Source organism: Colias eurytheme, chromosome 26 (genome assembly GCF_061535395.1).
Source record: "Colias eurytheme isolate Ceu_HAF_F1 chromosome 26, ilColEury1 Martin Lab GWU primary, whole genome shotgun sequence".
NCBI classification, from domain to species: Eukaryota; Metazoa; Arthropoda; class Insecta; order Lepidoptera; family Pieridae; genus Colias; species Colias eurytheme.
This window is the reverse complement of record NC_143005.1, coordinates 6,766,100-6,779,720: the sequence shown is the minus strand read 5'-3', so window position 1 is coordinate 6,779,720 and position 13,621 is coordinate 6,766,100. Positions and strand designations below refer to the sequence as shown.

At 36.8% G+C, this 13,621-nt stretch overlaps 1 protein-coding gene across 1 annotated transcript; it reads left to right on the top strand.

Moving 5' to 3' along the window:
• Positions 1-312: 312 nt before the first annotated feature.
• On the top strand, positions 313-12,278 carry LOC149897252 (uncharacterized). Its single transcript, XM_090116563.1, has 15 exons — positions 313-316; positions 451-632; positions 999-1,171; positions 1,307-1,826; positions 2,156-2,306; positions 2,771-2,918; positions 4,414-4,516; positions 5,619-5,701; positions 5,999-6,096; positions 6,884-6,989; positions 8,680-8,900; positions 9,426-9,578; positions 10,158-10,248; positions 11,017-11,107; positions 11,984-12,278. Exons 1-15 carry the CDS (start codon positions 313-315, stop codon positions 12,137-12,139), a joined length of 2,280 nt encoding a protein of 759 aa, XP_089972689.1. The 3' UTR covers positions 12,140-12,278.
• Positions 12,279-13,621: the final 1,343 nt, after the last annotated feature.

The window sequence follows — 13,621 nt, the reverse complement described above, 5'->3', positions numbered from 1 at the left end:
TATGAAAGCATCGTTCAATAGAGGGAATATACCCTAACTAAGTATATGTTACAAAAGTTTAGACGTTGAAATGTTTGTAGGTTCTTTTAAAAGAAGCAATTACTACTTATATTGTTAAATACTATACATATATATTATATAGTTTGCATATATTTGAAAATATTAAACAGATATCTTTAACTTTTTGTTTCTAATTCCATTGAAATAATTATATTACATAAAACTTTATCAAAATACATCTTACATTTTGATAACCAATTTAAATATGTAACTCGTTCTGTTGATCTTTATTTTCTTGTATATTTGTTTGTAATGGGTAAATAAAAAAAAACACTGGAACTGATTTTACGTCCATGTTTTTTTACTATTCTAGGCAATATTGTAGGTGGGTACAATGTACAACAATTCATTATTTTTTATTTGGTAACCTTAAAAATCACAAACTTTCAGTGCACTTGGTATCCCCCGACCAGCATACACAAACTCCTCGCCTCGAAGATTTCTTTTGGACAGGTTCTGGTGACGGACCACCACCACCAGACCTGTCAGAACCACTACCAGAACCTAGCACACCAGTGGTACACACCACCACTGTACTTGCTACTGTATACTTGGACTCGTACCCTCCACAGGTGAGCCTTTTACTTTTGCCTTTTACTTTTAGAGTTATTTGAAGTTGCTCGATACCATATTCTTTAATACCTACCATATTTTTGAGAATTGTGATATTATGTATATTTTTCCTTACAATACACAACTAATTAATTGTCATCTTATGTTAAAAAATAGTAATCCTGATTCCTGCCAAATGCGCAGTTGCAGATTTGATATGGTAGAAAAAAGTAGCAAACCAGAATTACCATTCTCTTGCCCTCGTACTGGAAATATCTGGCAAATCCAATTCTTTTTATGAAATTTCTTTTTATCAAATTCACAATATAAAATGTTACTCCGTATGTGGATAAAAGCATTCCGTTAACGACAGAGTGTCGGTTCAGGCGGTGACAGACAGCTCGGGTGAGTGCGTGCACAACTGCGACTCGTCTCCCGGCAGCCTGGAGCCAGACGTGCCAGAGGACAGACGATATTGGCTCCTCACTGTTATACAGGGATCTACTCCCGATAGCTTGCAATTACGGCTTGCCAGACTCTATCAGAAGGCATTTTTGAGGTAAATTTGATTGGAATATAAAAAAGCTGTTCTATTTTCAGATACAATTGGATTCCTAGTTAATTTATTTTATTTAAATGAGAAATATTATGAGTCATTTTCAAGAATGTTTTACAGTAGACATTATTCTTACAGGCAGCAAGAAAGACACCTAGGAATCATTAAATCATTAGATGCGTCACCACCAAGAAAGAAACATGATGTTCATTCATTTGTGGTGAATAAGGATAGTCAAATAAATCCCATTAGTTCTGATACTCCGTTCAAATACTCGGAAATAGAAGGTTCTGTAGTAAATGTCGGTGATATAACTCCAACAAAAACTATTACGTCTACTTTAGCAACATTTGTAAAAGTTCCAGAATCAAGTGCTCTAAATGGTGAAATGTACTTAGCAAATAGCATAGATACCTCATTTATAGATGATATTGAACCAACTACGCTAGCTGATAAAGAATCTTGGGTATTAGTAACACCGACTATAGTTTTAAAGAAAAGAGAAATCAACGTAGGGGAAGAGTTTGATATGATGAAAGAAGATATGATTGATTTGCCTCTAGAAGAGGATAATAATGGCACGTTGCTGTATAAGCGTGAAATTATCAAGCCTGAGCAGCAGCCACCAGTGCAAGTGCACATCCAAAATATATCAGAAGTAAGTCCTAAATCAATATCTCTGTAAATAAAATTGTTACGTTAATTTTTAACCAGTTAAAGATGTAGCTGTAGAAATAACAAAAGTTGTTTGATCTACTATTTCTTTAACCAGTTTTTCGTTGTCATCGTCGTATACGTCTTTCAATCCTTATGATGAATAGATAGGTTTACATTTAATTGAAATACGTTGATCTTTCATCTTTGCGAATAAAACTGGAACATCCATACTTATTTCTACTTTTCTATCATGTACTATGGTAATTATACGTTCTTTAGATCCTTACTTTTTACCCTTACATTTCATAGCACTATTTTCTTAAATTCCAGTCAGCAGAAACAGGTAGTGTCCAAATAGTATACGTAGTACTAGTGGGTGGTAGAGCTGTACCGGCTGCTGTGGCTGCGAGGGACATGCGGTTGGTTAGAGATGCTGAAGTTGCCAAGGAATTGGGAGCGGTTGTTACTACTAAGGCTGAGCGTGAGTATGCGGGGATGAATATAAAGGTATTGCGTAAGGAGTAAGGTTAAGGGTACAAAAGATTGGGAAACAATGGACGATTGAATGATTGTATTAGTCAAATAATATGTTCTTTCTTTTCTGTTTTAATTTTATTAAGTAGTTAAATTACATATAGTTTATAGATAGGCCTGCACGAAACAAAAATGTATAATCCTAATCCCGGCAAATCTTGCCCTAAACAATTCAGAAATCGTAATAATCAATTTTCTCTCTCTGATTTTGGTCGTCTTATCAGATCATATTATTTACGCACCGTAAACTAATAAGTAATATACTACATTCTTCAACCTTCTATATAGGTTTCGAAATACCAGCGACATTTTTGGGGAAAAGCTATTCAATAATGAATAATTTAAAAACAAATATTAATAATCATATTCTGAGTTCCCAATATGCCATCTGAAAGTGCTTAAACTTGCCAGCAGCGTATCTCAAAGCGGCTGAAGGGCTAGAAGGAGAAGCAGCACCAGCTGGAGTGCACGGCACCGAACTGTGGGCTCTGATAGTGGGCTCTACCATTGCGCTACTGCTCCTGGTGATACTGTTCGTGCTACTATGTCTAGCACATAGGTAAGTATCAGGAAGACATTCCTAAAGCAGGTAAAGGACTAGAAGGAGAAGCAGCACCAGCTGGAGTGCATGGAACTGAACTGTGGACTCTGATAGTGGGCTCTACCATTGCGCTACTGCTCCTGGTGATACTGTTCATGCTACTATGTCTAGCACATAGGTAAGTATCAGGAAAACATTCCTAAAGCAGGTAAAGGACTAGAAGGAGAAGCAGCACCCGCTGGAGTGCATGGAACTGAACTGTGGGCTCTGATAGTGGGCTCTATCATTGCGCTACTGCTCCTGGTGATACTGTTCGTGCTACTATGTCTAGCACATAGGTAAGTATCAGGAAGACATTCCTAAAGCAGGTAAAGGACTAGAAGGAGAAGCAGCACCCGCTGGAGTGCATGGAACTGAACTGTGGGCTCTGATAGTGGGCTCTACCATTGCGCTACTGCTCCTGGTGATACTGTTCGTGCTACTATGTCTAGCACATAGGTAAGTATCAGGAAGACATTCCTAAAGCAGGTAAAGGACTAGAAGGAGAAGCAGCACCAGCTGGAGTGCATGGAACTGAACTGTGGACTCTGATAGTGGGCTCTACCATTGCGCTACTGCTCCTGGTGATACTGTTCATGCTACTATGTCTAGCACATAGGTAAGTATCAGGAAAACATTCCTAAAGCAGGTAAAGGACTAGAAGGAGAAGCAGCACCCGCTGGAGTGCATGGAACTGAACTGTGGGCTCTGATAGTGGGCTCTATCATTGCGCTACTGCTCCTGGTGATACTGTTCGTGCTACTATGTCTAGCACATAGGTAAGTATCAGGAAGACATTCCTAAAGCAGGTAAAGGACTAGAAGGAGAAGCAGCACCCGCTGGAGTGCATGGAACTGAACTGTGGGCTCTGATAGTGGGCTCTACCATTGCGCTACTGCTCCTGGTGATACTGTTCGTGCTACTATGTCTAGCACATAGGTAAGTATCAGGAAGACATTCCTAAAGCAGGTAAAGGACTAGAAGGAGAAGCAGCACCCGCTGGAGTGCATGGAACTGAACTGTGGGCTCTGATAGTGGGCTCTACCATTGTGCTACTGCTCCTGGTGATACTGTTCGTGCTACTATGTCTAGCACATAGGTAAGTATAAGGAAGACATTCCTAAAGCAGGTAAAGGAATGTGGGCTCTGGTAGTGGGTTCTCCCATTGCGCTACTCCTATTGGTGATACTTTTCGTGCTACTGTGCCTTGCTCTATAGGTATATTGCCATAATTTTCAGATTGTGGCAGAAAAGATAAACGAGATTTGCCTAAATTTTTTTGCCAAATGTGAGACTTATTTTTTTTCGACAGAGCAAAAAAGAATCTAAGTATATGAGTATACTTATTTTTTTTGGTTACGTGATAATTGCTTAACAAATATGAGTTTGTAAAAGCTAGTAGGAACATTGTAATGTTTAAACTTTAATGTAACGGTAACGGTTTTTTCACATTCTATGTATTTACAAATTTCAGGAAAAAATCTCTGAAATCCGCAGCATCCCTTCGAGCGTATAGAAACGAGTTGATGCGAGAATTAGAACAGAGTAAGCAAGAACGAGAAGATAAGAATTCAAAGGTAAATTCTGTATTTTATTTGCATTTATTAAGGGTTTTATTTTATTATATTTTTTACAAATTTGATTAAAGTACTTACTTCGTCTCAGGGCTTGCAGGGCTTTTTTTATTCAACCTATTTATAAAAGTATGAGTTTAACCAGTACTCCCCACTGGGGAGGATGGGAGCTGGGAGGATGAAAGTTGCGAGGATGGGAGTTGGGAGGATGGGTGTGTGGAGGATGAGAGTGGGGAAGATGGGAGTGGGGAGGATAACTGTGGGGAGGATGGGAGTGGGGAGGATGGGCGTGGGGAGGTTGACTGTGGGGAGGATGGCGGTGGAGAGGATGACTGTGAGGAGGATGGGAGTGAGGAGGATGGCTGTGGGGAGGATGACTGTGGGGAGGATGGGAGTGGAGAGGATGGGAGTGGGGAGGATGAGTGGGGAGGACGACTGTGGGGAGATTGACTGTGGGGATGATGGCGGTGGGGAGGATGGGAGGGGGGAGGTTGGGAGTGGGGAGATGGGATGGCGGTGGGGAGACTAACTGTGGGGAGGATGGGAGTGGGGAGGTTGACTGTGGGGATGATGGCGGTGGGGAGACTAACTGTGGGGAGGATGGGAGTAGGGAGCATGGCTGTGGGGAGGATGGCTATGGGGAGGATGGCTGTGGGGAGGATGGCTGTGGGGAGGATGGTAGTGGGGATGATGAGTGGGGAGGACGACTGTGGGGAGGTTGACTGTGGGGAGGATGGTGGTGGGGAGGATGGCAGTGGGGAGGTTGGGAGATGGGAGGGGGGAGACTAACTGTGGAGAGGATGGCGGTGGGGAGACTAACTGTGGGGAGGATGGCTGTGGGGAGGATGGGAGTGGGGATGATGAGTGGGGAGGACGACTGTGGGGAGGTTGACTGTGGGGATGATGGCGGTGGGGAGGATGGCAGTGGAGAGGTTGGGAGTGGGGAGGATGACGGTGGGGAGGATGGCTTTAGGGAGGATGGGAGTTGGGAAGGGTTTGAGTGGGGAGAATGGCTGTGGGCAAGCAGTAGATTTCAATATTTTATTATTATTTCATAAATGATTATCAAAAGGTTTTATAATTAAAATCCATTTTTTATGTTTAGCAATTAATAAGCGTGGTATCTCCGAGTAGAACAAGACCGAGCAGTGCCTTACTGCCCATTTATAGGAAGGACAGTACTTCTGGGTAAGCTTTTGCGAACGTCTAATTTATATAGTTTGTTGTATATTTTTTTTATTTTATAGTAATTTACACATTGTGAAAATGTTACTCCCTATCGGGCTTTGAAGCAAAAAAGTTAAAGATTAGAATTCCGTTTAACTTAAGTTTCTACAATAATAATAGCTTTTTGACTAATCTTTTAAAAAAATAAATAAAACAAAGTTATTTTGCTTCCAACATTTATTTTTAAATAACATAAAATATACATTAAACATACATAAATAGATGAAACTATCATTAAATAGATTCCATCACTTTCAGTTCATCCACAACGTCGTCAGGTGTTTCGGAGGTGACGGTAGCTCTGCGAAGACGACAGAAAAAACCACATGCACTTAGAATGCCTCAGAAAAAACGAGGTTTGATTTTTTTGTGATTTTTACTAAATAAAAATGTTTTCCTATTTCCTATATTGTAAATTTTAGGCGCTATGGCTGTATTTTTCGATTTTTTTAATTGTTTAATGTGTCTTGATCACTATTTAACCTACCTACTATCCTATTGTCCCGAGATAAAAATAGCATATTATGTGAAAAAATTAGCGTAATATTTTATCATCCATACTTACTTATATTATAAACGTGAAAGTAACTCTTTCTGTCTGTCTGTTACTTAATCACGCCTTAAGTAGCCTATGTCCTTTCTCGGGCAAATTGGTTCAGTAGACCAATTTGCCCGAGAAAGGACATAGGCTACTTTTTACCCCGGGACATAGGATGTTTTATTCCGGAAATCCCACGGGAATGGGAACTATGCGGGTTTTTCTTTGACTGCGCGGGCGAAGCCGCGGGTAGAAAGCTAGTAACAAATAAACCAAAAAAAATCATAACTTTACTATAGTGTAAATATACCTACCTACCTAGATAAAATTTCATCCCAATTTTTGACTTGAACATGTAACAAACCTATATACCATCGCATTTCTTAGGGCCGATTTTTCAAGCCTTGGTTAAAATTTATCCGTCCAATAAAGTATTAACAAATAACACGATCATTTTAAAATGTCACCTGTAATCTGTCATATACGGACAATTTTGAAATGGTAGTTCAATACGTTATTCGATGAATTAGTTTTAAGTTTTAACCAACGATTGAAAAATCAGCCCTTAATTTATTAAACCATTTTTAATAAATGAATCATTCTAGTGGGAACAACAGACAGTTTGCTAGAAGCGGCGGGTGTAGAGAGCTCTGACAGCGGACACACTCCCACTTCATATCTCTCTATGCCATCTATTTCAGCTTTTCCCAGGTTTGTATTAATTAATATTAATTTTTATCAACTACTCACTAGTTTTTAGTGTATAAATTAGAAGCTTTTTGTTAAAAAAAAAAATAAGAAAAATATATGAATATTACACGATACTTAACCCTAGAAAGATAATCATATTGAGTAGTACGGGAAAGATAGTCATGCGTCAAATTTACGCATGTTTTTTAGTTCGCTCTAAGTCGAGGTATATTATTTTTTTTCCATAAATTGTAAGTTTTTATATATTAACAGTTATATTAGAATAATTAATACTACATATAATTTATTTATTATTATTTTTACATATATAAAAACACGAAAACATTAAACGTCTGCATTAAATAAAAAATTCTTGTAACACGTATTGATTCTTATAAAAACTTACTTTTTACCACAATTATCAGACTTTTTTATATGTTATATAAATTTTGTAGATATAGTTATATGAAAAATTAGTGGGAAACAACTTTAGGACATATCAACGTATGCTCACAACATAATATAACTATGTTACATTTTTTGCAGGACGCATTTGCCTTTCGTCCTATTTCAGACGGACAAAAGTATAGTAAATACGTTTTTTTACTGAAGGTCTCCTCAGTACTTTCTTACGATGTACCAGATACTTCATTTCGCAACAAATTGGAGATATTATCACGCAAATATCTTCTGAAAGCTGGTGATTCTAAACCCCCACGCATAAACAAAGAAGACAGTTCCATGCTTCTATATTTCATTTTTTTTTGACTCGGATGTTTTTGTGCTTTGTTATTAACATTGTGGCTATAAATTTAATATGCAATATGCAGGCAATTTTTATGATTCCATAAAATAAAGCCATTGGCCATCTCATTGTCTTCCTACTATAGGACATCAGGGAACACATTCGGTCTAATGCATCTACTCCGCCTTTTGTTTTAATGTAATATATCATGTTTGCTTTGTACCTCATCAGGAAAAGCTTCTTCTATGTCACTTTACTCGTCATCTTCAATTTCGTGGTCCTCCTACCTAACTATCGGTATCTTCACAGGGACCCTCATCGCTTTGTATAAGAGCGGCCAGTATACAATATTCTTCCAATTTTCTATTCCCAATTGTTTTCTATATTTGCTTCAATATGTATAAACATAAATTTATAATATAAGTTACAATATACAGTAATAATAAGCTAAAAATATTCAAACTACCATAGAATTCAAAATCTTAAAAGTCACGGTAAAGATAATCATGCGTAATTTTGACTCACGTAGTCGTTATATTTCAAAATTGGTTAGATTAACTTTATTGATATGTATACCATAGGATTTCTCTCAGTGAGTTATGAAATGTCCTAAACGCACAGTTATGGATTCGCGACATTTAAAAAGATACAGCTATATTTCGAAAACGCATGAGTCATTTTGACGCAGACTATCTTTCTAGGGTTAAACAGAAAAAAATACGCTTAATAAGATAGACAGTAAAATTATATTGTCAAAAATCTTTGGATTGAATTAAATCCACCCGATTCGTGGGTCAAAATCGCGTCTAAAGGCGTCCGTTACAGATGAAACTAAATTAGCTTTTTTAAATATAGAACGCATTTTAATAAAAGGAAAATCTGATGCGTTTATCTTTATAATTTAGTTATATAATTATTTTTTATGTCCTCTTCCTCTAAAATAATAATTAATAAACAAAATTCCAGGGGCAACACAGTAGAACCGCTATCCCGTATACTCGAACCGGTATCCGTCCGTCACTTGGACGTAGATTCCCCAATATCTAGCCCCAGGGCAAGGCAGGGGCAGGACACAGTGCCCCGGAGGCAAATGCCCTCACAGCTGGTGAGATTGGGCAGTATTGATAAGGACCCTGGTGTTATCGGACCTTTAGTGTGGGATTTACATTGCCAGAGGATTAAGGATGGTGAGGTTCTTGGTTTTAACTTTTAATAGATCTCTAAAGATTTCATGATATTATTCGATACGTTCACGTATACATAAATTTAAAAAAAACTATTTTCACTTATATACTTACTTTCTGTACCTACACTTATTCTTAAACCGTTAAACCTATACTTACACTTACACCTAACCTATACTTATTCCTTTCCCTTACCTTACTATTTATTTAACAAACATTATACATATTATTTCAGTATTTTATAATGTAATGTAAGCGATTTATTCATTTGTTATGTTCTATCACACACACACACTCACACCAAGACATAAACTCAAACTTACACGTACACCTGTACTTACATCTTAACTTACTCTTAAACCTATACTTATACTCATCTTTACCTAAACTATACTTACACTTACACCTAAGCCTATACTTATATATAACTAAACTATACTTACACTTATACCTAAACCTATACTTATACTTATTTATCCTAAACTAAACTTACACTTACACCTAAACTTACACTTATACCTTTCCCAGCGTCCAAACCGTCAACTCCAAAGTCCCAAGAGCCAGGTCGTATGAGACAGCGGTTCAACGAGCTGATGGATGATGCGTTTACTCTCTTCGGGAGTGCGGGTTCGACTCCCAGTAACGATACGTATACTGTGGAGAGGGAGGATAAGAGGAACGGTGAGTTCTATTATAAATATGGGTGGTGGAAATAATTTACACATTGATAAAGTGTAGAGAGGTTTTTATAAATAAGAGTTGTTGAAAAGAAGTTTGAAAGATTGATAATTTCTAAGTGAAAATTAATGACATAGGACACTAGGTAAAATTAAATGTCGTAGGATGGTAGTTAAAATGATTATTTTAAAATAAAAAAAAATTTGTGGCGTTAGTATAGGTACATTTTCTTAAAATTCTGGACAAAAAACTGAGGATAAAAACTGAATTTTACCCTTGAACCAGAAACTAGATTTATAATACGAGATAGTGTTGCATTTTACATCTATACTTCTATCACAGACTAATAATAATATACTACTTCTATACTAATATTATAGAGCTGAAGAGTTTGTTTGTTTGTTCTGGTCCGATTTGAAAAATTATTTCGGTGTTAGATAGCCCATTTATCGAGGAAGGCTATAGGGCATAGGCTATATATATCATCACGCTAAAATCATCAGGAGCGGATCACTGCGGGTAAAACCGCGGGGTACAGCTAGCTTAGAGTTTATAATAATCTTTTAATATTTTGTATCGCAGAGCCAATGGCGCAAGCCCGCAACGACAACGTGCGTCTCCCGGCGTCGCCTGCGTACAAAGATACTGCTCGTGGAAGATCCGCTGGTGTTGGGTGAGATTTTCATATTTTTACGATATTAAAATATCAAGTATAGTTATATACTATATATTTACTAAAAATTAAATGAGGTTATTATGAATAATTTTTTGATGTATATAGTGACATCATTCCCTGTGCAAAGTGCATAACATTTTAAGTAATTTTCCATCTATTTTTGATTATGAAAAGCTAATCAAAATTTGAGTTTGTTTGTTTGTTAATTCAAAAATCATAAAAACGAGCAAAGTTTCTTTCGCTATCACTGTAGTGTTAAATTCGTCAATGATCTGTGAAATATTCTGTGATTTAAGGCCTATTCTAACTAGAGCGGTATCCGCTACCGCCCGTGCCGTGGCCATGGGTAGGTATGCGATTAATAAAAAAAATATCTGAAATAAATAAAATAATTCTCTTACGTACTTACTATATATAGACTCTATTATATCCTACGTAAGCGATCTAATCGTGTACCTATCAGATATCGCTATACAGCAGTAACGGATACCATCTAGTTTAAACAGGCCTTTATGTGATACTAGCTGTTCCCCGCGGTTTCACCCGCATTGCTCTGCACCTGTTGGTCTTAGAATGATGATAGCTTTCCTCGATAAATGGGCTATCTAACACCGAAAGAATATTTCAAATCGGGTAAGTAGTTCCCGAGATTAGCGCGTTCAAACAAACAAACTCTTCAGCTTTATGGATCAGATTGTGCCGTGTGTGAAAATTGTCCTGAAATATTTATTTTATTTATTTATTTTATTACAATACGGTATACAGTCGCGACAGCACTACATCAGAGTGTCCCCGTCCCCGTACGGCGCTGCCGGCCCCGCGCCCCGCGCAGCGCCGCGCCGCCTGGGGACCGCAGGTACACTTACTTGATTTATAATGAACTAGCGGTCCGCCCCGGCTTCGCCCGTGGTACATGTTTACGTTTTCTCTACATAAGAACCATCCTCGTACTTCAAGGAATATAATAAAAAAAGAATTATCGAAATCGGTTCAGCCGTTCTCGAGTTATGCGCTTACCAACACATTTTGCGATTCATTTTTATATATAAGAAGATAATCCCAACACTAGGATCCCAACACAGGGGATCCTAGTGTGGGGACTAGTGTATCTCTATTACGTGCCCGTTATTTTAATATGCAATTTTTACTGTATTCTAAACTGATTGTACAGTGTACACTGTGTTTTGAAACAAATAAACTATTTTTATTTTTTATTAGTAGTTAATTTAGTCTTAAAAATAAAATAATTGGCAATTAAGTCTCGACGTTCATAATTTTCATTCAATCAAAAATACTGAAAACAAGTGTGTGTGTACATGTGAAACTATTATTTTTTAGTTATGTATTCGCATTTTTTTAATTTAAACTGTTATCAAAATTTCACTAATTTCTTTACTCAAAATTATCAATATATTTATTTCGCAACACTAAGTACTATATCTACATTCCGAAATTAAAATTAATTTCATAATACACTAGCTGTGCCACGCGGTTTCACTCGCGTGGCTCCGCTCCTGTTGATCTTAGCGTGATGATATTTATTATGTACCTTACTCGATAAATGGGCTATCTAACACCGAAATAATTTTTCAAAGTAGTTTCCGAGATTAGCGCGTTCAAACAAACAAACTCTTCAGCTTTATAATATTAGTTTAGATAACCTTTTACAGTTTAAAATTTCGTAAAATTTTCAAAATACAAATTCTTTTATTAACAAAATATTTGTTTCCAGGCCACAAATCCGCGTCACCCCTCTACCCCAATAGTACAACCCGCCCTTATCACAAGTGAGGGCAAGTTACCCCCCGACGACCCGGCGTTACCTCTCATATCCGCTATAAAAAGTGAAATACAACGTGTTAGAGAAAATGCTATGAAACCTAATTAAATAACAGTTTAATATTTAACTAACGGTCCGCCCCGGCTTCGCCCGTGGTACATGTTTACATTTTCTCTCCATAAGAACCATCCTCGTACTTCAAGGAATATTATAAGAATAAACGAAATCGGCTCAGCCGTTTTCGAGTTATGCGTATACCAGCATATTTTGCGATTCATTTTTATATTAGAGACTATAGAGGATAAAATCATACAAAACATCATTCAAATCACATACCTATTCAGCAGATTAATTTTTTATGTGTCACCATCAATTTGAATTTTATTTATTTCTAGGTTCAATTAATTTGAATTATATAACCTATAAAATACATATTATAAAAATAAAACCCGTTTTCCTTGGTCATCGGCATCACGTGTGAACGGGTGGACCGATTTTGATAATTCTTTTTTTTATTATATTCGTTGAAGTACGGGGATGGTTCTTATGTAGAGAAAACATAAATATGTACCACGGCCGAAGCCGGGGCGGACCGCTAGTTAAAATTTCTGGCGATGTCCGATATAGTAAGATGAATATCTAATGGTAACACAAATGACTAGGAATTTAAGTTCCTTGGAATTGGAATGTTAGAAATAAGGATCACTGTACAAAGTCAAGCCAAATAATTCATAGAAAATCTGCAATATTATGTTAAATTATATTTTATACTGTTTATTGTTTAATTTGTTATTCAATAATGTCATTCTATATTGATTTTATATTTTTATTGTTTAAAAAAGTATTTTAATCGTAAACCATTATTGTTTTTGTGCCTTAAATCATGGATTAATTAATAATTGTTTTAACTTTTTCTTGGAATCGCATTATTCACTAGTATAAGGTTAGATTATAATTGATGCCAAGTTGTATTTAGTATTTAATTATTATCTATTTATGTTTTCTGTTGTTCACTTTTGTAGATTTTTTAATAAATATTTCACCAATTTGACTGATTTTTATTCTTATATCCTTGCTTCGTTTTCGTCTTCAGTAGAGCATGAAAAAAATAGTTCCCAAAACATGCACCATATATTATAGTTCCTGAATGATTTTAGAGAGCATTGGCCATTTCGCGTTATAACCGCGCGGCACAGCTAAAATATTAGATAATAAAATACCGGCCAAGTGCGAGTCGCACTCGCGCAACGAGGGCGCAACAAACCTAGTTAGGGTTCCGGACCTCAAAAGGAATAAACTGAACTTTTTTGTCCTTCTGTCAACACCCTTTTTCTCAGGAACACGTGGAGGCATAAAACTGAAATTTATATCGAATACTCCTCTCTACGGCCCCTTGATGCTGTGCAAAAATTAAACGTATAAGTATAAATACTCTAAGCGTATAAGCTAACGCAATCAAAAGCTACAGCCGAAAATGCTGAAATTTTTCGCAAAATTCGACATTCGCAAGAAAATCAAAACCTACGGGGTAGGTCCCGTGTACACAGTCATGAAATTTGGTACAAAGTAACATCTTGAAACACAGATATT